We start from the raw sequence: 27,945 nt of genomic DNA, 5'->3' as shown, positions 1-27,945 counted from the left end.
AGATTGAATTTTCTCCCACAATACTAAAATAATAGTAATATTAATTAAAATCAAATACTTAAACTGTTTCGTTTCAGAGGATGTCGACCACAAATTATGTTTGGGTGACTCTTACTTTGTAACCGAGAGACCGGAAGTGCACTACTACTTTTCTCCGACGCTGATGAAAGGCGACCAGAAGGCGATCAGAAGAAATAAGGGATGCGGAGGAGAGAGAGAGAGAGAGAGAGAGAGAGAGAGAGAGAGAGAGAGAGAGAGAGAGAGAGAGAGACTGGTCAGTCCCTGAGCAGCTTCGCTTCGACCACATTTTGATACCGTAGAGGTGAAGGGAGAGAGAGAGGGAGGAGAAAGTCTATTTCATCTGGAAGCGGTTTGTCTCGCAGCTTCACCTCTGCCTCCTGCGCATCATCTTTGGCTCCGCATCGCCACAGCCCTGGGAGGATACGATCAGGTAAACAAACCCACACCTCAGCTGCTGCTGCTTCTGCTTCTGCTTCTCTCAGCACAAAGAGCAGCAGCAGCAGCAGATGATGATGATGATGATAATGATGCGGGTTTTTCTCCAGTTCTTGCTGAAAAGCCGCTGACGGCTCAGCAAGAATAACAACGCCAGCGTATTATCATTATTATTATTATTATTATTTGACGCAATAACACGTTGCAGAGCCACAGTCATAGCTAAACGTTATAGGAAACATAACTTCATTTATATATAAAGTAAATCATCATTCAGTGCTCCTGTGCAGTAGGAACTCTGCTGTAGATGACTGATGATCTTTCACTGCAGTGAAGTATGTACCATGCACTCAGCAAATTATATTTTTATACATAATAATTATGTAAAACCCAACACATGTTATGTGTTGTGACAGAAAAATCCTGCTTATGTTAAGGCTCATTGTGTTGAATTGGAGAAAGTCAAAATTCTAAATAGTAGCTGATAATGAGTGCATGAGATTAAGTTTTTTTTGTTGCCTCTTACATGGGATTATTTTATTATATTTTCAGGAGTGATACATGTTGAGAACACGTATCTATTTGACATCTATATATATATATATATATATATATATATATATATATATATATACATACATATGTATATTTGTAATTTATAAGTGTATGTATACGATACTCAATACTGGTTCCAATCAATGGATCAAATGTAAAATCTGATAGAATCTAAAAATCCTACGTGCTATATGCACAGACTGTAAACATGTACGAAACATCATCAGCAGCAGCATTTTAGCTGAGTCATGTTGTTTCATTTTTATTTAGGGGAGAAGAATATTTGTTACACAGTTGGATAATTATGTCTTTGAAATAGCTTGTTAACAGCTTCGTAGCTGAAAAGGTCTAAAATGACTGTATCTGACTGATCGATAGATACTCAAATTTGTGATATTGGTTTCAGTATCGGATGAAAAAAAAAATCATCACCCTCAACTTGTTGCGGGTGCTTTTTATTACCATGTGCGATTATTATATCATATTCCCCACAACATCTGATCACAAGTCTCATGTCGGCTATAACAATAAATCCCACTCATACTAATGTATTAGGCTATAATGAGATCATAAATGGGTCTGTCTTGTTCAGAGAGATTAAGGATTGGGTTATTATTATTGTTAGGTTTTGTTCTGTGGTCACATAATGTGTTGGCTGATGCTGTAATATTTGATTATCTCACACTACATGTGCAGAGATGGAATAATAACCCTCAAAACCACATTTTGTTCATGAGAATGTATAGTAGGACTTGACCAGACATGAGCATGTCAGTGCTCTCTGGTGGACAAACTATGAAATGCACACAGTTGTTCCCTAACCTGACAGTAAACGTAAGCGGTAACGCAATATTTGTGGTGGTGTAACCTTCAGTTGTACGCTTTTAACTACTTTCTGACTAAGTCACATACACGACATCTTCAACTTATGACAACGGAGTGTTAAAATGGGCTAGTATTTTAATTTGTTTATTTATGACATTTATGACACACCAACAAGTAATCATCTAATTGAAAAAAGTAATCAACAGATTATTTTATAGTGAAAATCACCAGATTGTTGCTGTCTGTGATATTATTCTGCTTGTTTCTTGGACAGAAATGATGTAACATTATGTGTATGTTGCGTCTTCATCTGAAAATGTGAATGAGGGAGCACTTGTGTGTATACAGCGTCATCACAGGGACAAGAGACATTTACCCTGTCAAACTACTTCAGTTTTAGCAGTAGAATTACCTTCTGAATCTTTTCATGGCCGCTTCTTTGTCCAAAAAAAGGAATCCCTTCCTGTGTGCAGTGCGGCAGATCTAAACACTGCTTGACTGAGAAACAGTCATGTGAAGCTGATGCACTCAGCTGACAATAGTTTGAATGTTTATATTTAAAAGTTACAACGTTTTTCAACTTTGTCTGACATTTTATGGACCGAAAAAGTACCCGATTAATGGAGAAAATAATGTGTGTTTGTTGCAGCTCTAATAATGTTTAATTCAGAAATGAGACATTATTAAAGAGTCCCAGTTTAGTTGCCTTCTCTGTTTCATACAGGTTATACTAACCTGGCTACAGTGATGACATATTACAGTCTGAACTGATACAGGCAGAGTGATTGAGCGATAGCAGACTTTATTTCTCACTGACTCTCGGCAGCAGCTGCTGCATTTATTTATTTATTTATTTCACTTGACTGAACTGCATTCTTTTTCCCGTATGTTTATTTTTTGACACCCAACATGATGTGCAAGACATGGAGGGACAGAAGGAGCCGGTGACAACAACCAACTCCATCTGGCTGTGTCTCACTGACACCCTCCATGGTGCGCAATAGATAGAGTGTATTGTGGTCGGCCACTAATTAATCATAAACCATTCAGTTTCAAAATACCAAGTCATGATTAGTTAGAATTTCAGGACAACAGGCTTAAAAACCACAGTCTCTTTTCAAGTGGTGTCTAAATGTATCCTATTTATCTGCTTTTTAACCGTGTAAGTCCCCCCACTACCCCACATTCACTCAGGCTTCTCCACAGCTGCCTCGTGTCTCCTTATCAATGCTGTGATTGATCCACCAGATGAATGCACCAGAAACAGTAAAGCTTTCACTCAGACGCGTCTCGCTCTCAGGATTCATGTTCTCAACAGTTCTTTGTGCTCTAATAGGGAAAGATCATGAGGTCACACTCAGATATGAGTCTTGCCAGTTTGTCATGACTGTGAAGCCTCTAAGCTGCTGCACACTGGCAGATGGATCTGGAGATATGGATCTGACAGGAAGTAGGAGAATTCTTTCTTCTCCTCTGACACATCAAACCAATAGATGATCTCTGCAAGGCGGAATTTGAAATTGTGTTTTTTAGGTTTTTTGGACGGCACAGTTTATTCCCCCACTATGCCGTTACCATCAGCGGGTGCTGATAAGCTTATGTTTGAAAGCGGAATTAAAATGGCCTCCAACAGAGTTCACATTATTTTGGTGGAATGGCATGAGAATATGAATCTGAAATTACGTCATAATTGGAGCTGTACATGATATGGTCCAAAATAGTTTTCGGGTCAATTTGACGGATTGCAATAATATGATCCATAACTGGCACATCTGATAATATTTGCATCTTATCATTTTCACAAGACAGAATTTTAAGCCAGTGAATGAAATTCTGCAGTGCTGTTATTATTTTGCTGTTTTGTCACAAATGTATCTTAATAACTGCAGTTTGGATATTGCTCTTTGTCATAGAAACATAGTAGTTTTGTTTATCGTGTATATCATAATGTATCATTGTGTGGTCAAAAGAGATAGTTCCTTTATTTCAGGTGCTGTCTTAACTCCTGTGTTTGTTTAGATAAATAACAGCAAGGCTGGATGTGTGTGGAGTGCGTCTGCCTCGTGCAATGACTTACTTTTCAGTCAGACACACGTTGACTCATTAGAGGTCCACACTGCTCGTGTTAGAGAATAGTGAATAGTGCTCTCAGCTGCTATGAGCCACACATGTTCACAGCAAATCAGACTGTGAGAATGATTTTTTCATTTCATTTGCAATGTCTATATCTGCCGAATATGTCAAATACAGCGAATTTTAAAGTAAAAGCTCAGTTGACAACAAGGCTTTTATTGTGAAATAGAGTGCAGAGGAATATTCAAAGGGGGTATATGTAAGGTATGTAACTAAAGTTTAAAAAGGTCAGTGCAGTCCAAATTAAAAAATATTGCCAGGTAGTTTAAGGGCCTTGTTGCCTGGTACATTTACCCTCTTAGTACGGTTTGTTTGGGTTTGTGTGAACATAGTCCAAGACCAAACAGCCAAACCCTGGTCCTCTTGAAAGAGGTGAACTCTGGAGCAGTTCATCACTGGTGTGAACTCTATTCGCACCTTTCACTGGAAGCACAGTATTAACAGCTACAGCTTCAGTGTTCTCATCTACATCTACAAGTGAGGAGAAGGGAGGAGAACTGGGATTAGAGCTGCTGATAGATGGGAATGAGAACGTCGCCTCCATCCTCCGTGTCTCTTCCTCCTCCACATGTAAACTAGCACAGAGTATTTTTACCCCAAGGTGCCAACTTGTGGCCGAGGATGTGGGCAATTCTTGCGGCTCTGGGCCATCCAGCCCACGTGGGAAACACAGTGATGAGTAATCTGATTTAGGACAAAGTGACAAAGATCAGATTTAAAAATCAGAAATGACAAAAAGGCTACATTCAGATTACCAGACGGTAGTGACTTGATCTTTAGAGGGACATAAAACACCTTTAATGGATGCAAGATTCTAATCATCTTTGTCTCACATCCCTTAAATCTCTGTGGGCTGTTCTCATTCACTTGTGTCTGGCCTAATTCTGCACTAAAGTCATGTGAAGTGATTATAGTGGCTCCTGTGAGAGGTGCAGAGCTAGTGATGGTCAGTAGCGTGTCACTGCAAGAGTGCGCTCCGTGTTTGTGTGTGCCAGTGTCGTAAGTGTCGACCGCACTTCAGTAAATGGTTCTCTGTCTACCAGGGCTACAGTACAAGTGGCAAGAGGGACTCATAGACCTGCTATTGTTCCCAAATGATCTCTCTCTCACACACACACACATAGGGAGAGAGAAAAAGGGAGAGAGAAAGAGAGATATGTTTCTCTGTGAGCTGATGAAGTCACCCTGCTCTCTGAGTCTCCTTGTTAGGATGACAAACTAATAGCTGCTGAGGGTGCAGCATGCAGGCTGGAGAGCTTTATCTTTCCCAGGGGTTAGACGTCTGGCTCAGGACTCCCCGCTTCCTCCACCTCATGAAGAGTTCAGTTTGTCTCCGTACAATCCCTCATTTTTATTTCTGCCCATTTCATGTCGCCGTAATGGTGCTCCTCCCTGCAGGTGGTCAGTCGGTTAATGCCTGTGCGGTGTAAATTGGGATGTAGGGGAAGTTAGTCTGGACTGATAATTAGCTGCCAGTTTGTCGCAGATGCTCTTTGTGTGTTGCTCAGAGTTCAAATGACAGGAACGTTTCTCCCGCAATTCTTAGAAACAAGTGTTGATGCTATAGATGTCAGGGGAACAAGTAGCAGCTGTGATTGTTGGAAGAACAGAAGTGTCAAGGAGGATGATATGAAGATTTCTGTCCTAACTGAATGTTATTTTAAAGACCTCGGTAAGTTTGCTGCCTCTGCAATTTTGATAACTTTCGAAAGCTGCTCATCAGGCACTCAAAGTCACATCACAGAGCTACGCGGGTTTGCAGAGGAGAGAAGGTGTGCAGCATTTTCCTTTTTACATATATACCTGCAAACAAAGAGGGTACATAGAAATCCACTATGGTAATTATGGTGTTTCTCTTTGTGATAGCCTGTTTTTAATTGTGGTCATTTTGAAGTGGGGCAAGTTCATTAAGTCTCTTATGTGTTTCAGGGATAATTGGTACAGTGTTAAGTGTTATTTTCAAACACAGAGGTCAGACAAAATGATTTATGGTAAAAAAAAAAAGTTCAGTCAGGTATAGGTATGGATGGATCCGTTTACAGATTACAGATATAGGAGATTTTTTACTTTAAAAAAAAATCTAATTTTATTTAAGTTTGGAAATTGGACACACACACACACACACACACACACACACACACACAGTCTCTACTGTGCATGCATAAGGCAGGAGTGAACATCTTGCTGACCGACCATCTGCCTTATATGAACTGGCAGCTGGTACCAAACCCAAACCAGTGCTTCCAGTCTCTTATAGGAAAGATAATAACAAGGATACGTTGGGCATGGTGGGTAACCGGGGGAATCTCCACACTGCAGATCTTATTTTGATATTTAATGGTAGATTCTCTGTCATTTTCTTAACTGTTCATCATTTGTGATGTCCCGTTACACTTTCATAATTTATCGGAATTTATTACACACAAATCATCTCACTGGACCGGTTTGCCAGTGGACGATGAAAAACAACCAAAAGATTTTCCTCTACCTTGTCGGTCATCTCTCCTTTCATTGGAGCAGCTGTGGCTCAGGAGGCAGAGCAAGATCCCTGGCTCCTTTACTCTCCAGGCTGATATATCCTTGTGCAAGACACTGCACACACTCTAGTTTCCAGTCTGAAAAGGTGTGAGATAAAGCAGCAAACACATTCTTCAGATATCATTGACCTAAGCAGGCATATATCACATTATAGGTGAGAAGTGTAGTCAGACACTACACTTCACTGTGTGAGTCCAGCACCAGTCAGTCTATTTAGATCTTCACCTAGGAAATTCCAGCCATGTAAGGAAATTAAATGATAAATGAGATATTCAGGGAGGAGTATAATGTAACGTAATTTCTATTGTTTGGCCTGGCTGCAGTGATGTGGCTTTGTGAGAGACTGCATTTCTATTACAGTTTGATACCTGTCAGTGCATCAAATTATAGCATTTTGATGCACATGAGAAATTTGATAATGTAATGTTGTCTAAAACAGACCCAGGATGTAAAAGCCATGGAAAACCTTCACACTGTTGCTGTAGAAAACCAGAAAGTGGCTCTGTGCGTCCTTATAATAATTATAGTCGAGCAGACTTTTCATAGTAACTCAGTTTACAAGGAGTTACATTTACGTGCAGAAAAGCAGCATCAGCATCATCATCAGCATCTTCATCCTCTCTCAGTTTGTTTTACAATCAAATGTGTTGTACTTTATTGCCACAATTAATATGATATATCTCATTCCTCTTTGTTGGTCTGGGGTTGATCTTCACATTTTATCCACCCTTAGTTTAGCCACTTTGTGTGTGTGTGTGTGTGTGGTCCATGGGTGTCTATGTGTGTCCCATCAGCAGATGTCCACACAGTCCTAAAAGTGTCCTGATGGCCTTGGGCAGTTGTCCTCTTTTATTGAACATGAAGGTGTGTGTGTGTGTGTGTGTGTGTGTGAGAGAGAGAGAGTTTGAAGGACACATTAAGGGTGTGTGTCCTTGTTCTTCTTCTGTTTTCATACATCAACTTCAGAGCAGAAAATAGAGAGACAAACAGACTCACAACACATTAAGTATTCATGCATATTCAGGTTTATGGGGAATTTATAGTTGGTTGGTTATTGCTAAACAGCAAAACAACTGTTTTGACAAACTGTGAGATTCTAAAGCCTTTGATTTCACATCACAATTTTGGGAATTACTGAAAATATGATGTGCTACTTAAAAACTAAATTACTATTCACGTCTCACATTAAAACAACAGGATTAGAATGTGAGGGATTTACCATAGCAGGGATTAGACAAGGTAAACAAGACAAGGCATAGAACAAAGTACATAACACATTAAAACATCAATCACACTGATTTAGGATTAAAATTAAGATTAAAACAAGTAAGATTTTAAATGAAATTTAACAATATCATCAGGGGAGAAGTCCTAATATAGAATGTTCCACAGCTTAAAGCATTTTCCCCTTTGGCTTTTAAATGAGAGTGGGTCACTGCAAGTTTGACCTAATGACCTAGGAGCAGAATGCAGCATGAAGCGATCAGTGATGCACTGAGGAGGAAGACCAGTGAGAGCTTTATGGACATAAAATACATTTTGAAGTGAATTCTTTCATGTGGATCTGTAAAGGGACAAGGATCAAATAACTCCTGACCACCGTGAGCTCTGTAACACACCACGATATACACACTGACCAGAGTGAGGCCTTATGTGCTGCAGAATCAGTCAGTATGTGTGTATTTTCTGTGTAACGTTGTACTGGTCTAGGTTTTTAAATTGGTATACTAAATTTAAATTTAATTTTAATCTGAAAAAAGTCACCAGTTTCTTGGTGTCACTGGTAAATAGGACACCCCCTCCCCACTTCTCTAACCTCAATTTCAACTTTAATATTATCCCAATCGAAATTTTTTAAAAAACACCACAAAAACAGACAACAAAAATGTCAATCATTGCTCGGCAGTAAAGCAAGATCTAACTGATAGCCTTGGAGCAGACTCTTCTAAAAGTGAGAGATTCTATTTCTGTTACTGTTATTCCACTTTGTGTTTCTGCTTAATTTTAGACACAGACAGAGAAAACAGGTTGATGCTGGGAGGACAGTAAATCTGACTCAGTGATGGTCAAAGAGCTTCAGTCTCTCCATCAGAAATGAATGCTACCGACCAGTAAATGACAAGAGGTTGTGCTTTAGTTTGTCTTCTGCTGTCTGTTTACTATTATTATTTAATAATTAGGGCATTTCCTCTTCAGAGCAAAACAAAATTAAACCTTTACTTGACTATTCTCTTGTGTTTTTTTTACACAGGTCCGAAGTGGAGGCCTCTTCTTCCTCCTGTGAGACACAGTGAATCCGTCTGATCATCTGCTCTCAGTCAGTCAGTGATCCAGTTGTTGTCCAGCATGATCCAGATAATGGAGAACATGCTGTGTCTACTGGTCCTCAGCTTAGTGCATTTGAAGGATGCTGCAGGTAAGTTTCACATAAACACACACACACACACACACCAGTGTCTTCACTGAAAATGATGTTCTTCCTCCAGTGCTGACAAAACATTGTCTGTCCCTATCTTTGTCTACATCGTAACCACAAACAAGCACACAAATAAATGTTCTGTACTATATTTGTGTAAATGTGTATGGGTGAGGTGCATTTGATTAAAAATGAATGACTTTAGACAGCGGAGGAGAGGGAATTCAATTTTCCTCTCGGAGGGCTTGTACTTTTGTCTCCACCGGGCTGTGCTGGTGAAGTAATGCTCCAGGGTGATGAATGGTGATTGGGTGTAGCTTATGTTGGAATTACTGCGCTGGTGAAATGTGTTGTCACATGTGCTCCGTTCCCCTGGACAAACAATACACTCGGCAGAATAAACACTGTTCATTATGTCAGAGAATATCACAAATGTGCATGCTCTCCATCTCTCTCTCTCTCTCGCTCTCTCCCTCTCTCCCTCTCTTGTTGTTCACTTCAATTCAAACAAGAGTGTGTGCATATATTAAACAAAACCAAATATATCATTGCACTACAGAAACATTGTTAAATCACAGCTCTCTGGCCTGAGATTCTCTACCCAGACCAGCCTGTCTGGCACAAACAATAATGAAATAAATCCCTCTTTCTTACCCATTCAGATGCTCAGTTTGCACTTCAGCAGGGTGTCTTGACCTTAATCTCTGAGCCAGAAGGTATAGAGTTGCTGCCATGTGATTGGCTAACTAGATAGTTGTGTTAACAACAGGTAAACTGTATAAATAATAAGAGTAAGAAGACTCATTTATTCCTTTATTTAGTCATACTCTCATCTCATTCAAGAATTAATAAAATCCATCCATACTTCCTACAGAATTTATAGAAGGATTCCTTTAGTGCTTTCATTCATTTGGATTTTTAGTTTTCATTTGATTACATGGTTTTGGTTTATGTATTTCTGTTTTTCTTGGATTGTGTTTTTGTTATTTTGTCTTATGTTCTTTGTACGTCCCATTTTGTTTTGTAAATGTGATAGGTAGATAGTTTTTACTTCCTGCTGTTTCCCATTTGTTAATTACCATCACCTGTGTTCAGATAGCTTCACATCCAGGTCACTCACCTGTTATCATTATCTCCTAAAGCTCACAGGATTTAGTCTCTCCTCCTTTTCCTCTCAACAATTGTCAGGAACTGTAAGCTTTCTGCCATTCTTTCTAATGTTTTCTGAGTTTGCCTTCAATGCAGTATTGTGGATACTTTTTGACATGAAAAGCTATAATATCCCTAGGGGGGAAACTATTAATAATAAGAGTTCTGCTTCCGTTCACCCAGGTGCCGGGTGCTTGCTGTGTGACCTGGCTCACAGCAAGACAATTGTAGCCAGATTGTTAATGTTTTTTATAAGGAGCATAACTACTTTGGCACAAGCTTTGGTATGTAATTATGTGTGTTGTGAATAAATAATTTACAGGTGGTGATGTGTGTGTGTCGGGTCATGACAGCGGGCCAGTGTTTGAACAACAGCCAAGCAGTTTAATTTACCCAGAGGGCCTGAGTGAAGGCAAGGTTACCCTCAGCTGTCAGGCCAGAGCCAGTCCACCTGCTTCCTACAGGTGGGTGAAGCACACACACACAAATACACACAGACATAAATGTTATTAAAACCTTCTTAACCTTCTTAATGTGACATCTTCTAAGTCACATTTAATGCAGTTTTTTTGAATGTGATTGTGAGCTGTAATGCTACTATAAAGTCCTGCAGGAAACTGTACAGTCTTATTTGACCTTTAAAACAGCCGATTGACTGTTTTAGTAAGAACTTTTTAATTCTTTGTACCACCTGAGAAAATACTGAGCTCTTCATGTACCACCATTATGACCAATGTTAAATCACAGTAGCATATAAAGAACCTAATTGTTTGAATTCATATAATTAAGAAATAACTGAAATAAATGACATAGTAGGTCCAGGTTGTTTGTGCTCACTGCTTTGCTGTCTTACTATGTCTGATGTGATTGTGAAGCAACTGGTGAATTCCAGCGGAAATATCATGCAAGTTGGTAGCAGAGTTAAGTAAAAGAAGCAGAACTTCCATTCCATTTCCAACAAATCCATTTTGTCCTGCTCTTTCTCCTGTAGATGGCTCGTAAACGGCACAGATGTCGCACTGGGTTTGGACCTTCGTTACACACTGGTGGCTGGAAACCTGGTCATCAGCAGCCCAGAGTCTGTAAGAGACACTGGCTCATACCAGTGTCTGGCCATCAACCGCTGTGGAGTCGTCATCAGCAGAGCAGCCAACCTCAAATTTGGCTGTGAGGAACTGAAAAACTTTAAATGTTTAGATCTGTTTGAGTGGTTACTGAGGCATCAAACATTCAGAATTACTACTCCTTTGGCGACTGCCAACTTTGTATTGTTGTTCCTAACTCAGTGTTTCTGTTGTCCTACCTTTTTCATCTCTCTACAGACCTTCATGACTACCCTCCAGACAGCAGGAGTCCACAGACGGCATATGAGGGTATGGGGACTTTCCTGGCCTGCCAGCCACCTCCACATTACCCAGGTACCCACTCTGCTTCTGGGTTTTATGCTGCTTTTGGAAAACCTGAGTATATTAAATTAGTTTTTTAGTGTTTTAAAACACCTGGTAGATTTTAGAAAAATTAAACGGCACTGAAATTGTGAACGGGCAGAATAACTATGAGGCTGTTAAACAGGTTTTGGAAAGTGCTTATGAAATAAAAATGTACAAATAACATTAAAAGAAAAGTACAATTCTCACTGGACTACCATTGACCATGATTTCTACTTTCCTCTCTCTAGCCCTGTCATACCGCTGGTTCATCAACGACTTTCCCAACTTCATCAAGAAAACCGACAGCCGCTGGTTTGTGTCGCAGGTCACGGGGAACCTGTATTTGGCTAAAGCGGAGCTGAACGACACGGGGAACTTCTTCTGCTTCACCACCATCAGCATGGACATCAGCACCAAGAGCACCTTCAGCAAAGCCAATCAGCTCAATGTGCTGCCTGATGGTAGGAAGACAAGCTGCATCACTGATATTATCTATATATAATAATAAATGTCCCATATAGCTTCACATGAAGATCTACAGGAAAGCTGGCTCTGTTTAGCTGAATCAACTGACCAATGTTATTAATACACAGTCTTTGCCTGGGTTCAACCATTTCAGCTTGAGTAGATTAAGCAAAAAATGCACCTTTTTCATTGTGTGATGATTATGAACACACCATAACAGCTTCAGAAGTTGTTTACAGAGCTGTTTGAACCTTCTGGAAGGACTGCCATTTCAATAACTCTACATCTTTCAAATGTTTGTGGTACTATTTCAGTTTTTAGATCTGAAAATAGCTGTAGTAAGTGAAAGTACAGTATATTCACTGTTGCTTTTGTTTGTCCAGCCAATCCAAGGAAGTCAGCACCGAGCATTAAAGTGCGTTTCCCAGGGGAGACTTATGCCCTTGCAGGACACACCGCCCAGTTAGAATGCTTCGCCTATGGAAAGTAAGCTACCAATTTAACTATCATTGACTATCTCATAACTGTTATCACTTCCAATTGTCCACCTCCAACTTCTCTCCATTTTTGTTTTCTGACAGTCCGGTCCCAAAACTGCGATGGAGGAAGGTGGATGGACTAATGCCGTCCAAGGCAGGCGCTTCGGCAGAAGGTCCCACCCTCATCCTCCAAGACCTCTCCTTTGATGATGAGGGTATTTACGAGTGTGAAGCCTACAACTCAGAAGGAAGTGACACATACCAGGGACGCATCACTGTACAAGGTGAGGAATGTGATAATGACCACTCAGTGTAATGTAAATCAAGTCATCTGAGTGAGAGAACTCTTCTGGACATCCTCGATGCAAGGAAAAAAGAAATAATATAATAGTCGGAAAACAACATATGCCAATGTGGGCAGAGTCTCCTCATCTGATGAGAGGAGATCAAACAGAGAGCCATGATCTGAAACTGTTAATATTTGAACAACCTGCGGATGAAACTGTTTTTTGTCAAGACCTGTCTGAAGGCAGCTTCAATAAATTCATATTAATTTAAGCTCATTGTCTGTCAATGGTTTTCTCTAGCTCAGCCGGAGTGGTTGCAGGTGATGAGCGACTCAGAGGTGGAGATCAGCTCAGAGCTTCACTGGAGTTGTGTTGCAGCTGGTAAACCACGACCCTCCGTAAGATGGCTCCGCAACGGACAGCCTGTCAGCACACAGGTAAGCACGCAGAAGGCGCATAACATATATATTTACATCCAGTCAAATGCTGATAACCCATTATTTAGGATTTATGACTCTAGCTCCACTAATATGTATAACTAACACAAATAAAAAGTTCTTATTGTCTTTTTAAATGAGCAATGGGATAGCAAACCCATAGCAAATCCATTTCTTTTAAACTAGGTAATAAATTAAATCCAGGAAAAAACATTCTCCAAACTTTTTATGAAACAATAATAAAATGTTTTCGTGCTATGAAGGACTGAGTACCTATATTTGCTCATATAGCTGAATCCAGGATGGAAGACAATGAAATAAATTTGAAAATGACTAGCATATCATGTTTACTCTGCTGACCATAGAGTAAATGTGATCAGGGCTCGTTCTCCCTTCACTGTGTTTTCACATGCAGTACGTGTATTTATCTACTCTCCTTCAGGACCGGGTGGCGGTGAACGGAGCTCGTCTTAAGATCAATAACTTGGCTCTGGAAGATTCAGGAATGTACCAGTGTGTGGCTGAAAACAAACATGGCACCATCTACTCCTCTGCTGAGCTCAGAGTCCAAGGTAGGAGGTTGTAGCTGTCTTTGTTAGATACTGGGTTTTTAAGGTACTGACAGTGTTTTGCATACAGCTGAGCTAAGCTGCAGGATTACTCTTAGAGAATATAGCTTCTAGTGAGGTTTTTTTAAGGAAACGGAATAACTCTCCTGATGCAATGTCACAGATAAAATCAGTGTTTTTAGCTGCAGACACAGACGCTTCTATATTGCTGCTTCATTTATTTCTTACATAAATATGAATAAAGGATTTCAAACACAAAAGTCAAAAAGTGACACTTTTGAACTCACTGGTAGAGACAAAAGTGAACAGCAACGTCTGTGTGCTGTGATGTAGAATTGCTGATTTTGTGTTCTTAAATTTCACACACAGCACAGACAGCTGTATCTGTGTGGGCTCGGCACGGCACAACTGTATAGTGGAAAAGCGCCATAAGATGTGGACTGAGTCAGTACCTCATTCAATAGGGAAACTGAAATTTACCATTATGTTACTGAAATTGCTTGAAATGCAAATATATTTTAATCGGTAAGGGCTGATTCTGGAAAAAACATAATTTTTTGCTTGTTTCCAAAGTGTTAGTTGGTGACTTGTCTTTGTATATAAGTAATATATTCTTGATACATTCTTCCTTCCTCCATCTCCCTTAATCTGTGTCTGTGTCTTCATCATATTTCCTGCTCCTCCAGTTCAGGCCCCAGATTTCAGATCGAATCCAGTGCGAAGGCTGATTCCAGCAGCCAGAGGAGGGCAGGTGATGATTGAGTGTCGCCCTCGAGCTGCTCCGAAGCCAAGCCTGTTCTGGAGCCGTGGCACGGAGCTGCTCACCAACAGCAGCAGGTAGTGGACACACTGTGTCAATGTGTTTCTTTGTTGTTGGTGCAGTGGATTAACATGTGGAAATGTTTTATAAAAAAATAATTAACCCAAGATAGGTGACGGTCAGACCTCAGCCTGTTTCCCCCACATTGACGCTTGAAACAGGACAGAGGAACTGATTTGTGAATACTGGAACTCATCCTGACACCACCTACTGATGTGTTCCTCCCGCAAATGAGTTGTAGTGCTTGACATCTCCATTGTGCCCAGCTCCGTCCTGTAACCCCCGCTTTGCACCATTTTAAAGTCATAGTTTGAGCTCAAATGATCGTCTGAGCAGCTAAATATATGAGCAGTGAGTCTGTGGCTGAAATCAGCTGTGAAATCTGTGGGTGGGAAGCTGAATAAGTAAGCGTTATCTTCCACTGTGGAGTGGAACTGACTGAATGTGCTGCAAGAAGCAGCCACAGTTGCTGTACAATGCTTTGCATCAGTACTTTATCACTGTTATGCTACAAAGCACTGGCGATGTGTAGTGCACATTGATTTCATTTAATCACTGTGTATTGTGTATTATGTTTTGTCCATGGCTGAGCACGTGTTTGATGATGTTATAATCCACTTCAACTGATCATCACTCCCTGTGTGTCTGTTTTTGCAGAGTCACTGTAACTTCAGATGGAATCCTGTGGATACACAACATCAGCAGAGCAGATGAGGGGAAGTACACCTGCTTTGCTGAAAACTACCTGGGCAAAGCCAACAGCACTGGACACCTGTCTGTCAGGGGTGTGTATAAACACAACACAACACAACACAGTCACAGCCCAGTTTGAAATCAGAAAATCTGTGACCCAACAAAACTTTAATATAAAACATTTGAAGGATGTAAATGTATAATTGTTCATTTCAAACAACACTTGAACTTTGAATCATCCATTTGCAGAGCAAATTTTTAAAAATATACTTTGAAAGTTTTTTTTTTTTTTCAAAACTGAATATTAAACACTTTATTTTTTAAATAACCCACCAGGAGTCCAAATGATAATTTCTGATAATTCCAAATACATTCTTTGGCAAATAATAATGTACACTGAAGCAGATTTTATGGTTAAAGAAAACCTTGACCACTAAAGAATGTAAAGCAAACTTTCATTGGCTGTTGAAATCTATGAGACAGCTGTCATTCTCATACCACCAGAAAGTCAATTGTGCTGGCATATGAGATTTTACTTTTATTCTACAATTTTGTAGACCATTTCTTACTGTAAGAAATAGGGAAGTAGTTCACTGTGTCTAAAGCTCAACAATTCACATGTTTCTCATTTGTTCATTCATTACATAAAAACACTTTTTTTTTCTTGAAATACTTGTAACAATGTTTCAAGTATATAGAGATATAGCACATTGTGTATAGGGATGTTTAGATATGAGGTACTTTGTAACATCTACTTACACAAAGTCATCACTAAACAATGGTGATCTTCTTTAAACATGTTTTTCATCATCTTATTGCAGATGCCACTAAGATCACACTGGCTCCTTCCAATGCCGACATTAATCAGGGGGAGAATGTGACGCTGCAGTGTCACGCCTCCCATGACCCCACCATGGATCTGACCTTCACCTGGGCCCTTAACGGGGTTCTGCTGGACGTGGAGGGTTCTGCAGGACCATACCACCGTGTGGATGGGGTGAGTCCTGTAAAGGATGATGTAGTAGTTTTCATCCAGGCTTTCTGAGACCACCCTCTGCGGCGTTTAAGTCTTTAGTCCCAGCATTTTGCTGTTTTAAGACAAACTTGGCTACAGCATACATAAGATATGATAACTTTATGTCAGAATGACAAATAAAACATTTATTTAGCAACAAGCTCTGAGAGTAACTGTCATGTTTATGCTCTTTTATGTGTCAATGTTTATTAAATGACAAGGCAATGGTGTAGTTCTTGATTCATAGTGTTTTAGTTGGTTCTCTCCATTCTTTATCATTTCAGAAGGAAAACATCGGTGACCTGCTGATTGTGAATGCTCAGCTGAGTCAGGCAGGAATATACACATGCACAGCTCAGACTGTGGTGGACAGTGCATCGACTATGGCTCGACTTGTGGTTCGAGGTAAGATATTTCTTTGTCTCAAGAGCATTTACAATTGCAGAACAATAGAAAGGAAATCTCATACCTGTAAACTACAGGGGATATGGAAGTTAATGGGAAAGCAGAAGATGAACCCATTTGCCATTTCCCAAATATTTATAGACATGAACACAATTTATTAGTTACAATTTATTTCAATGAAATACCAACACGTTCTCATCAAAGAGTGTCATATACAACTGTGTTCTGTTAAGGTGTCACCTTATAGATGCACAAGGTATGCTTCTGTTTCTGCTGATCTGTGAGAAACAAAGATGTTCTCTTCAGTCCGTGGAATAAGATGTGTATAGATCAAGATAATAATTGATCTAAAATTATATTTTGACACACATATTGGCTTTAAAAAATATTGCACCTTGAAAATTGCAGTGGGTTGTATTGTGATTTCAATACAATTCCGATTAATTGTTCAGCCCTATTTGGCATCAGCCAACCAAGAATAATAGTAGTTGCTGAAAGATGAATTTTTAGAGCATAATAGACAAATGAATCAACACACGCTTCAGCAGCAGGGTCTGACAAACATTTATTCAGGTAGAATATCACACCAGAAGCACTTGAATTAACGGCTGTGATCTGGTACTTGGTCCGTAGTGGGTACTAAATAACATGAATTTGTTCCTCCCCATATAACAGAAAAAGGACGTTTTTTTTTCTCTATCTAATAACATCAGAACACGTCACACTCTTGTCACTATGTTTTAAAATCAAGTAAATTGTAAACAGCTGACAAACATAAAATACAGTGTTCATGTCAGCAGTGAATGTGAGTCTCTTTATTACGTTGTTTCCAGGACCCCCAGGACCTCCAGGGGGTTTACTTGTGAGGAACGTTGCCGAGACATCGGTGGAGCTCAGGTGGAGTCGTGGCTACGATAATCACAGTCCCATTGGCAAATACATCATAATGGGCCGGTCATCACTATCATCACAGTGGAAGAAGATGAGGACGGGTGCGTCCACGCGTCATAGCTGAATGAATTGAATTAAATTGAATGAATATATTGTTTTTAAAAAGAGCATACTAGGTTGAAATATGGTCAGATTAAATAATCTACTCGACGTTCTGTTATTTGTGTTCACCAGACCCAGTGAACATTGAGGGGAATGCAGAGTCAGCTCGTGTGATGGGACTGATTCCCTGGATGGATTATGAATTTCATGTCATTGCCAGCAACATCCTGGGAAGTGGAGAGCCCAGCATGCCCTCACAGACCATTCGCACTCAGCAAGCAGGTGAGGAGCCACAGGCTGCCTCTTGTGAGATATACAAGTTCTTAGATCCTTTAGAAAAAGGACTGTAGCATTTATTTTTACATTAAATAGGGAATGCTGTAAGAAGGTTCAAAATATTGATTAAATACAGATTTAGTGTTTCAGTCTTTGACAAAAGAGTCTACTAATCCACTTGAACCACAGTAGATTAAAAATAACAGATGTATTACATATTACATATCCCATGCCAACATGTTAAAATACTTTGAAGTGCAGAAAGGAAAAATCAGACGATTATCTGTATTTATTTTATATGTCATCTTGTGCTTGTGTGTTCGGTCAACAGCTCCCACAGTGGCCCCCAGTGGACTATCAGGAGGTGGAGGAGACCGCAACGAGCTCATTGTTACCTGGACGGTGAGTTGATGACCCGTCGCTCTATATTTCCACATGTGAAGGCATGGCATATTCACAGCAGGTGTTTTCCTCCTAAAATGGTATCACGCGATCCAATTGAAACCAAATTGTACGATTTTTACTTTCATAAACTTAGTGGTCTTGAAAGAGAAGGGTCCAAATGTCACCCTTGAAGTAGCAGAAGTGTATGCTTGAATATACATCATTCTGCTCATACTACAGTTGTCTATCTGTTGTCTACATCAATCCAAAATGCAGCAGTAAATCCATGTTTGACTTTAAATTTGGCTTGTTTTAAGGTTTCAAATGGGCTGGTCTCTACTTTATTTATGTGATCTGGTTATCTCCAGACTCCTGCCAGAGTAATGAGATCTTCCAACCAGATGTTCAGAGATCGAGGTGCACAATAACTAGACACGATTAAGCATTCGAAGTGGCTGCCCCCAGTTTAAGGACTAGTTTTCAGGATGAGCTGGACAACTTGCCTTATTCTATTGCACTGCTTCTCTCGTATTTATAAGAACACTGGATCAGACTTGTAAGATTTTCACATGTCATCTCTTTCCTGAAACTCCACAGCCCATGGCTAGAGAATACCAAAACGGGGACAATTTTGGCTACACCCTGGCATTCAGGAAGAAAGACACATCATCGTGGACAGTGGTGCGCATTCTTCATGTCGAGTCCTCTCGTCATGTCTACTACAATGAAAGCCTGACGCCGTACAGTCCATTTGAGGTGAAGATCAAAGCTTTTAACCGCAGAGGAGAGGGTCCGTTCAGTCAGATCGCTGTGGTGCACTCTGCAGAGGAAGGTGAGCCACGGAGTCGCACTGCACCACCACCACCTATTTTGATCAGGGTTCACGTTTCAACTGCTCTGACACTACTGCTGCAACTCTGTACACAGCAATTTAACTCATGTTACACTATTACAGTTTCAACTAGTGGGACTGTTAGGCATTTACAGCAAAATCCACAGAAAAGATTTTTTAAATCGCACGAAAACATACTCACTGAAAAATTGGGTTTTGACACTTTTTGCAGCAGGCGATTGTCTAACATGCTCACAACAGCAGGAGAATGTCCAGCTGTGCATAAACCTTACCCTGCTGTGTATCTTGCAATATCCTTGTATGAATGTATCTGTTCGGTTTTGCAGTTGCAATTGTTTTGGAACTGTTGCAATCTCCTTTTATCATAACTTTCCCCGCTGTTATCTCTTTCCTGTTATAAACTCATTGTTTTTCTATAAAGTCCTCTGGTTCTATTTCATTTCAGTGATCCTGTGACTTATAACCCTCGGGTCAGTAGCATTACACTAATTTAACCACACTTGTGGGTGCAATATCAGTATACTGGGAAGGAAAACAATGCCGTTCTTCACCATGGCGTGACAATGAATGTTTACTTTCATTCATCAAACCTTGTTTTCACCTATAAACTGTCGATGACCTCACTGCTTAATATGAGCTATACAAATAAAATGACCATGCTTTACAGGCCCTGAAGGCAATTTCAGAACATCTAAACTATATTGCACTCAATCTCATGCTTTACAGGCCCTGAAGGCAATTTCAGAACATCTAAACTATATTGCACTCAATCTCATAAGGCAGCATGATGCTTGTTTTCAGGAATATGATTTTATTATGTATAATGTTATAAGTGATATAATATATTACTGTTTTATTGAACTAAAATAATGTAATACTCAGTAGTGCACTGTTTAAGACAGTAAACAACGTACGTCCCTACCTGCAGTAGTGTCTGTGACCACCAGTGGTCGCCACTAGTGCTTATAACATTATCAGTCAGCACTCACAGAAATTCACACAGTAAAAAATACATGCTTCTAAGAATGTACCTTTTTGTTATTGAAGTTCAAACACAGTGTATATCGTATGTTGCATATTCTGACCTCTTGTTTCCCCACAGAGCCAACAGTGGGACCGTCCAGCATTAATGCCACAACACTGACTGCCTTCGACATCCAGGTTTCCTGGGAGCCGGTCCAGCAGCTCAGCACCAATGGCATCCTTAGAGGATATGAGGTGAAGGGACGACATGAGAGCACATGTGGATCTTTGTCCAACATGGCAGTGTGTAATCAACAGTCAAACATATGTCGTGCCCAGCTCAGTCTCATCTGTCTGGAGAGATGTTATTTATTTTTCCATTTTTTGTAATATGTATATTTCAGATATATTATTTTGTTTTCATCTCTGGGATTAAATGCTGATACTAAATGTATCTGAAATGTCTTTAAAGCCACAGTAAGTCAGGTTTTTTTGGGGGAAAATAAGGGTTAGGGTTTGGGATACAGTTTACAGTTTGGGATCCTCATCAGATGAGCACAGATGAATGCACATGTGCAGACAGATGACCCAGGCATTCCCTTCATCTTAACATCTCATTGCTCATTATCAAGCTCCCTTTTGGACTTTCCATCTGTAGATTTATTTTCAGTGTAGGCAGTTGTTGCCGGTGCTGGAGGAGCGATCTCTCCACCAAAGGGAACTGTATACATAGCAGTTGCTTCCTCTCTGAACTGCTCTGTGGTTGCAGAAGTGCAGAAGTAATAATCAAACCAGCGATGAAGATGGATGATGTCTGAGGAGAAGGCTATCCCCACATTGCAAACAAAATTATTAGCATCATCTGCCGTGTGTACAAAGACATTGATGTATGTGAGGGTCGCATAGGTGTACGCAGTGTTTCAGGTTGCATCTGTAAATGTGTTTCAGATCCGGTATTGGCGGCAGCATGAACGGGAGGCGGCAGCAGACCGGGTGAGGACAGCAGGACTGGAAACGACAGCCAGGGTGTCTGGACTTCGACCCAGCACGCGATACCACGTTGCAGTTCTGGCCTACAACAGTGCTGGCACAGGGCCACCCTCGCCACGCACCACCGTCACCACTAGGAAGCCACGTAAGGCAGTAGCTTCCATACAAAATGATCTTTTGTTCTTAACTTGAGCTCTTTTTACAGAACATTAGAGGGAAGACAACATCTGAACATGTCTGTCATCATAAAAGAAATTAAAAAATACATCTCTCAAATAATGTTTGTGTATAGCACCAAATTAAACATTATCTCAATATCTAAATATAACTACTACTGATAAGAATACAATTAAAAATCTCACTCTTTGTGTGGTTCAAGTTAATTCTCTCTGCTAGGATTATAGCTTCACGGCAATAAGGTTGCCAATTTGAATCCTGGCTTCGACTGAGGGCCCTTTTGTGGGGATTTACTGTAGGTGTGAGTGACAGTGAATGGTTGTTCGTCCAGGGGATCAGACTTGTGACTTAAGCAATAAATATTATCAGACTTATGCAATATTCTGGATATGCTGAATGGTTACATCTTGTGTTAGTTTGACTTACCCAAGACGATCGACAATGGCTGAAATCCACAAGGTAATTGCTGTTGTTGACACATTTGTGCCTGGGGCTGATAATGAACACCACGCAGCTTCCTGAGTTTCCTTTTGTGTTTGTTGAAATCTATGTATGCACTACTTGAACTGAGAAAAGGTCGCTCTGAATCGTGGCCCCCGCCCACCCTCCAAGTAGACATTCAACAGGATTCTGAGTAGTTCCGTCATTATTCCACTTCATAGCCCAAGACTCCAACATGGGTGTTTTCCCCTCAGACTAAAAGTGTCCTTGTAATCCAGCTGGGGTAAATGAGCCGTCTCGTCTCGCTCTCCACCTCTCCTTCTGGCAGAGATGTATTTTCCCTCTCAGCTGCAGGAGTCTGGTTCTCCTCAGTGCTCAAGGAGGTACTTACTGCTCCCTCAGCCTGTGGCTCCAAATGTGTTCAACAGTAGGTTTAGACATAATCTCTGTATCACTTTTCTGCCAAGAGCTGCATTATCATAGACACATGTCAAAATACAGCCAGTTTATCCATACACTCAATTATATTATTACAGGATCCTTGAAGGCGATTTATTCACTGTCATTTAAGAGTAGAGTAGAGTAGTTAGAGTAGTTAGTATTTTCTATTCAGGCTGGGTTAAAAAGATTTTCAACTAATTTCCTGGATCCTGTGCAAAAACCTAGCCAGACTTGACCACAATGGTGTCATGTGACCGCAATAGTGTATTTTGACAGTATACTTTGTGTCCTTTTGTGCACTTCTCGGCTGTAAACTTTAAATGTGACAAAGTTTGAGTTACCAACGACTGTAATGTAGAAGTTGCACTGTGTGGTCTTATGAACAAAAGTGGGTACATTTGTAAACGCTAATATTGTTAATGATGCTCCATGTTGGGTCCAAATTTTATACAGTTTTGAGATCTGAGAAAAGCTCCATAACTAAGCAAATTTGGTATGGAAACTTTGAAGTATTGCTAAATAAATTTCAAATCAAATGGGGACCTTGTGATTTGGAAGTAGCAATATCAGGCCTATAATATACAAGTACTCTTTACTTGTTGGAACATTATATTATATTAACTGTACATTTTATATATGTCACCTTTTGCCTTGTTGTGAGATTTTCTCTGAGCTACTTTTTTTTTTCTCTCTGTCATTGACTTTTAAGTAATTTTCAAAACATGTCTTTGTCCAGCTCCTAATCGTCCTCCAGGCAATGTTTCATGGAAGACAGATAGCTCATCTGTAATAGTGCGGTGGGACCATGTGAAGGCCATGCACAACGAGTCTGCTGTTCTGGGCTACAAAGTAAGTTTGTGTTGCACGTGGTTCTTTTTCTAAAGGAAAAGTTCATCAAAGTTTTGACTTTAAGGCCTTAAACTCCAGCGCTTCATACATTTACATATACATTTTATAACTAGAGGCACCTGTGCAGCTTGAGAACACGCCAATCATTATCACATGAAACCCTTGGAAGCATTCCCCTGGTAATGTTTTCATGCTGACAAAAATCACAATAGAAAGTAATGATGTACAGTAATTATGACCCTGCTCTGTCCTCACACTCTTTGCTCATCCATGCAGCGGAGAAGCTCGGCCTCTGCACAGTCACTCACACATCCCTGTGTCTAGAACCTGCATACAATGACACTGCATTAGATAAACTACTAAAAATCATTTCCATAATATGACTTTGTACGTTTGTCAGGTCTTGTACAAACATGAAGGCCAAGCAGCGTTGAAAGTTCTGGACAAGGCAAAGACGTCAGTGAATCTGCCTCTGCCGAAAGACAACGGTTACGTCGTGTTGGAGATTCGATCTTGGGGAGAGGGCGGAGACGGGCCAGCGCATGAGATCATTGTGTCCCGGGACACAGGTGAGGAACAACAATACACACACCGGAGCTTTTCCTGCTTGTTTAAGAGACCTTTGCACACAGTGAAATAACCATTGATAATAGGAAAAGCAATATGATAATGAACATAGCGTATGACAGCCTTATTGATAAAAACTGATTGATTATACGTCATGTTTGACGGTTTGAACTTGCATTTGAACACGACTGTTGTCTCAAACAGCACACGTGACCACAAGTACCGTTTTGCATGTGTCATCAAAGGAAAAATGCCATACATGCCATACCACTTGCTGTTGAAATGGAAGATGGATTAAATAGGATGTACCTTTGTTCCTACTTACTAAAGTGACACAAATCTGATTTTGAAAATTGAAGTTTGCATTTCTGTGTTCTCACAGCCCTGGAAAAAATTCAATTTAACCTGGTAGTCTGAAAGCAGAGATACAGACATCATGGTTACACTCAACAGCAATGTTTGGGGCCTTTGTGTCACGTCTTTGTTCATCTCTGCCATCTTTCAAACATTTTATGTCCCTATTTTAACTGTAATTAAAGGCATAACATACATTTAAAATATGACTCTGACATTTTTAAATCCACTGGGTGTTTAATATTTTAAATATATGGAGAAATGACTGTTTTGGTTGCATAGAATGCTAGAAAATGTACTATTATTAAAAATAAATAAACAAATAAAAAAAAAAATCCAACTGTAAATCCGACATGGACTTGGTGATTCAGTGTCTTCAAAACACTGTTTCTGTTGCATTTTCTCCCACTGTAAAGACACGTGCAGTCAGGTTATGTGTATGTGCTTGTAGGCATAAATTGCGTCATAGCTGCTCGTCAGTCCTGTGGACAGACTGTCAACATGGGTGTTCTCTGCGTCCCCTTCCACACCCGCGACACACAAAGGAGACGCACTAAAGCTTTTGATTTTCGCCAATAGCTACAGATACTGAAATGTGATAGTTTACGTTTACAAATTCCTTCATACAGATTGTGTTGCTCTGTTTTTTAACAGAAGAACATAAATACACTGGAGGGAACACATACATGAGGGCATAAAGTCTATACTGCAAATTCTAGTAATAATAGTTAATCATTTATTAATTATTATTAAGGCTGACAATGCCTCTATAAATATTTATCTGAGATTATGGTTTATCTAAAGAAAGAATTAATCTTAGAGACTTATGTTTGATCCGAGGCCGTTTTATCAGAGCGATATTGGCACTCTTATTTATTATACTGATCATAAACATGCCACTAGTATCTTTGACAGCTGCAGTATTGAGTTTTACAAGGCCTGATATGGTTAGATATTTCAGGTTGTTCCAAAGGAGAAAATCAGGTTTGAATGTGAGGTTTTGAGAAAGTTCGGTGTTTGTGACGAGTCTTGTTCTTTCAGGTAAACTTCCCATTCTCGCCAACACTTACTCTGCTTGTATTGTAGTCTTTGCAGCACATGTGTATTGTAGGTTATCTTGTGTCAAGCACACCCCAGCACAGAGCACTGAAGGCGTCTTAAGACAGAGGAACAATGTAAATAGTATTCTCTGTATGTATCAAGAGACAAAAGGAGTAAAACTGTGCAGTAAAACTTGGCCCAAAGGTAAATGTGAATGTGAAACATGCGACCGGAAAGCTCTCACACTTCACTCAGTGCCTGGTTGTTATAATAGCAATGTTAGAACAAGAACCCTCTTTTGCACAGTACTGTACATTTAAGTTCATAGCTTTATCTTTATTTCTCCCTCTTTTAATTGAAATAAGGAAACTTTATCAGCATTAAGAAATCAATTATATCACATGTTATATTTGACATACATTATATCCTATATTTGACATGACATGCAGTGATGTCACATAATACAGTTAGATCATCTGTATTAGAGAGTATACTGTATGTGTAATTTTACAGTGACGGGCAGATTAGCAGCTGGAGCAGCTGCAGATTACAATCTCCAATTTTTTATTTTTTCCCCTTCTGATCTTCACAGTATGAGGCTCTCTGTGAGGAGGATTTTTCCCAGTGAACGAGGAAATGCATCTCTGTTTCCACCTCTCCTGTTTAGCAGTGACCATGTGCATGCACTTCTGTGTAGTGATGTGTTTCTGCCTCTTTCTGTTTGTTCAGGATCAGCCTCTGTTTTCTGTTTAGGATTAGTTTGATTTTTTTTTTTACAATGCTCCAAATATGAATCACACTCTCGCTCTCACTTTCTCTTAGGAACTGGTATGATGGTCCAGAACAAGGCCGCCTCCACACTTTCCAGTTACCCTCTGCACCTCTTCACTGGCTTGCTGTTCCTTACTCTCACATATTTGTCGGTGCTGTGATCTCAGCCACTCTTTGGACATTTTACTTTTAAAGGCTTCAAAGTAAAGTTTCTCCATTTTCTCGACCTGTGTTTTGGGTTGGGTTCTTCACGTGGTTGGGGAAGGTTGTAGCTTTGCAGGAATTTAAAGACTGGGAGGGATTCAGTTTTTTTTTTTATAATAAAAAGATGACCTTTTTTTAGGGGAAGAAAGGGCAACCCTGACTGCCTGACTGGAGTGCTTTTGTGAACCAGTGTTAATAAAACAAAAAACAAAAAAAAAACCTGCCTTATGGGACCATTACATTTGTGGACGACACATCTCATAGTTGCGAAGCTCAGACTGGAGCTGGTGGGACGCAGACTTCACAAATTTCACACATTTGAGACCTGGTATTAACATCCGTCCTTGGTGATTTGATGAAATTGCACACAGAGCAAAGTACTAAGGTCAATGCATACCCAATCTATCCTGAATGCATCCTCAGATCTGATCACAAAAACGACCTGTCGGGGTGGTTTTGGGACCACATTTATGAACCTCTGAGCCCCTGCAGTCTCACAGTGAACTGAAAGTATTTTTTTACTCTAGTCAGAACCCAACACGGCAATTTATTTGTTGCCACTGGTGCATTATTAACACTGATCTAATTACTTCACCCCACAGAGTTTGTGATAGACACATATGTTGCCCAAGAATTTTGACCCTGACCCTGCGGATTCGAATACACAACCTTCTGATCTGGAGTCAGACGCTCTACCGTTGCGCCACAGAGTTACACGTATAGGCCGACAGAGGATCGTTGCGTGAATGGAGTGAAGTCTGCCATCTGATTCCCTTTTTATATATTGTTTCACGTTACAGGAGCATGTGTAACACTTCTCTTTGTTACTTGTTGCTTTTGGTCAACAACATAATGCCCTTCTCTCTTTTTCTTTCTTGCTCCTGGGCCGTGGTGCAGACTCACAGACACACACTAACACATAACAACAGACACATCCGTGCAGTCGCTCCATGAAAACACAACAGGCATGATGTCGGCGTGTATTTGAATACCATCTTGCAGGGGAAGCAAAATCTGTGGTCACAGGAAATGCATTCAAGATACATTTTAATGCCAAGCTGTCCACGGGTGATCTGATCTCTCAGCAGGGATGTTAATACCAGGTGTGAACAGGGCCCAAGTGTAAATGACAGTGTCAGTTTGATGAGGTTCACACCAAGAGCAATTATTTCACACACACACACGCACACAGACACACACTCTGATTATATGTCGCACATGAAAACTTAGCTTTAGCTTATTGTGTTGAGAAAAACAATTTGTTTCCTAAAATGACGTTGAGTTCTGTTCTGTTCTGTTAACTCCCTTGTGACACACACACACACACACTATAGAGCCTTCTTACAGAATTCTCTTGAATAAAACCACTGCAAAAATAATAAAGATGATTCTCCCTTGATGTGAAAAGGTCACACAGTTTTTAAAAGAGTGACGGTTTGACATCACACATGCAATTATTTCGGACATAAAATCTGCCGCTTGCAGGTCTTTTTGCTCATAGTGTGAACACGGACTGAAAGCCGGCGAAGAGCTCTGATAATGCTTGTTAGTGTTTATGCCTCAGCTGTAATTATAGCACACTACAAATCTATGTTACTGGTCCAAATGAATGTTTATTTTTTATTATCCGTGTTTGATTTTGGGGGAAGTGAAATTGGATGACTGAGATTTTTTCATTTTGTGTAAACATTTGTTGTGCCTGCATTCTGAAATAGTTCTCACAGCAGTGTACTGTAGAAGTGTCTCTTTTATTGTTATGCTTATGGCAGCTGCTTTTTTGCTGATATGGAATGTTCATGGAAGCAGGGATGAATCACAGGACAAGATCAAAGAGTTGGTTGTACAGTTTTTAGTGTTATATTTCACCTTCGTCGTTAACCCGTCATCTTTTATTAGCTCTCATGTATTTTTTTTATGACAGTTTACAGAAAGGATGTGCCCTCCAGCAGACACATGCTGTCTGTTCCTT

At 40.1% G+C, this 27,945-nt stretch overlaps 1 protein-coding gene across 1 annotated transcript; it reads left to right on the top strand.

Annotated features, from left to right (window-relative positions):
* The first annotated feature begins 227 nt into the window (after positions 1-227).
* On the top strand, positions 228-27,264 carry cntn2 (contactin 2). Its single transcript, XM_058631468.1, has 23 exons — positions 228-451; positions 8,759-8,923; positions 10,395-10,536; positions 11,064-11,239; positions 11,395-11,490; positions 11,751-11,963; positions 12,351-12,453; positions 12,549-12,730; positions 13,034-13,170; positions 13,613-13,742; positions 14,426-14,576; positions 15,217-15,344; positions 16,074-16,249; positions 16,552-16,672; positions 17,506-17,664; positions 17,798-17,947; positions 18,273-18,343; positions 18,923-19,157; positions 20,281-20,396; positions 21,090-21,276; positions 22,927-23,039; positions 23,440-23,608; positions 25,824-27,264. Exons 2-23 carry the CDS (start codon positions 8,854-8,856, stop codon positions 25,931-25,933), a joined length of 3,135 nt encoding a protein of 1,044 aa, XP_058487451.1. The 5' UTR covers positions 228-451; positions 8,759-8,853; the 3' UTR covers positions 25,934-27,264.
* Positions 27,265-27,945: the final 681 nt, after the last annotated feature.

Source organism: Solea solea, chromosome 6 (genome assembly GCF_958295425.1).
Source record: "Solea solea chromosome 6, fSolSol10.1, whole genome shotgun sequence".
In the NCBI taxonomy this organism is placed as follows: domain Eukaryota; kingdom Metazoa; phylum Chordata; class Actinopteri; order Pleuronectiformes; family Soleidae; genus Solea; species Solea solea.
Note: the sequence above shows the minus strand (reverse complement) of the source record. Positions and strands in the feature narration are given on the sequence as shown.

Bases quoted from the DNA above. Each gene is read 5' to 3' on its own strand.
- cntn2 (XM_058631468.1), top strand. From the start codon at position 8,854: ATGATCCAGATAATGGAGAACATGCTGTGTCTACTGGTCCTCAGCTTA. The intron at 10,537-11,063 runs GTGGGTGAAGCA...TTTCTCCTGTAG, and splicing joins AGTCCACCTGCTTCCTACAG to ATGGCTCGTAAACGGCACAG. The intron at 14,577-15,216 runs GTAGTGGACACA...CTGTTTTTGCAG, and splicing joins CTGCTCACCAACAGCAGCAG to AGTCACTGTAACTTCAGATG.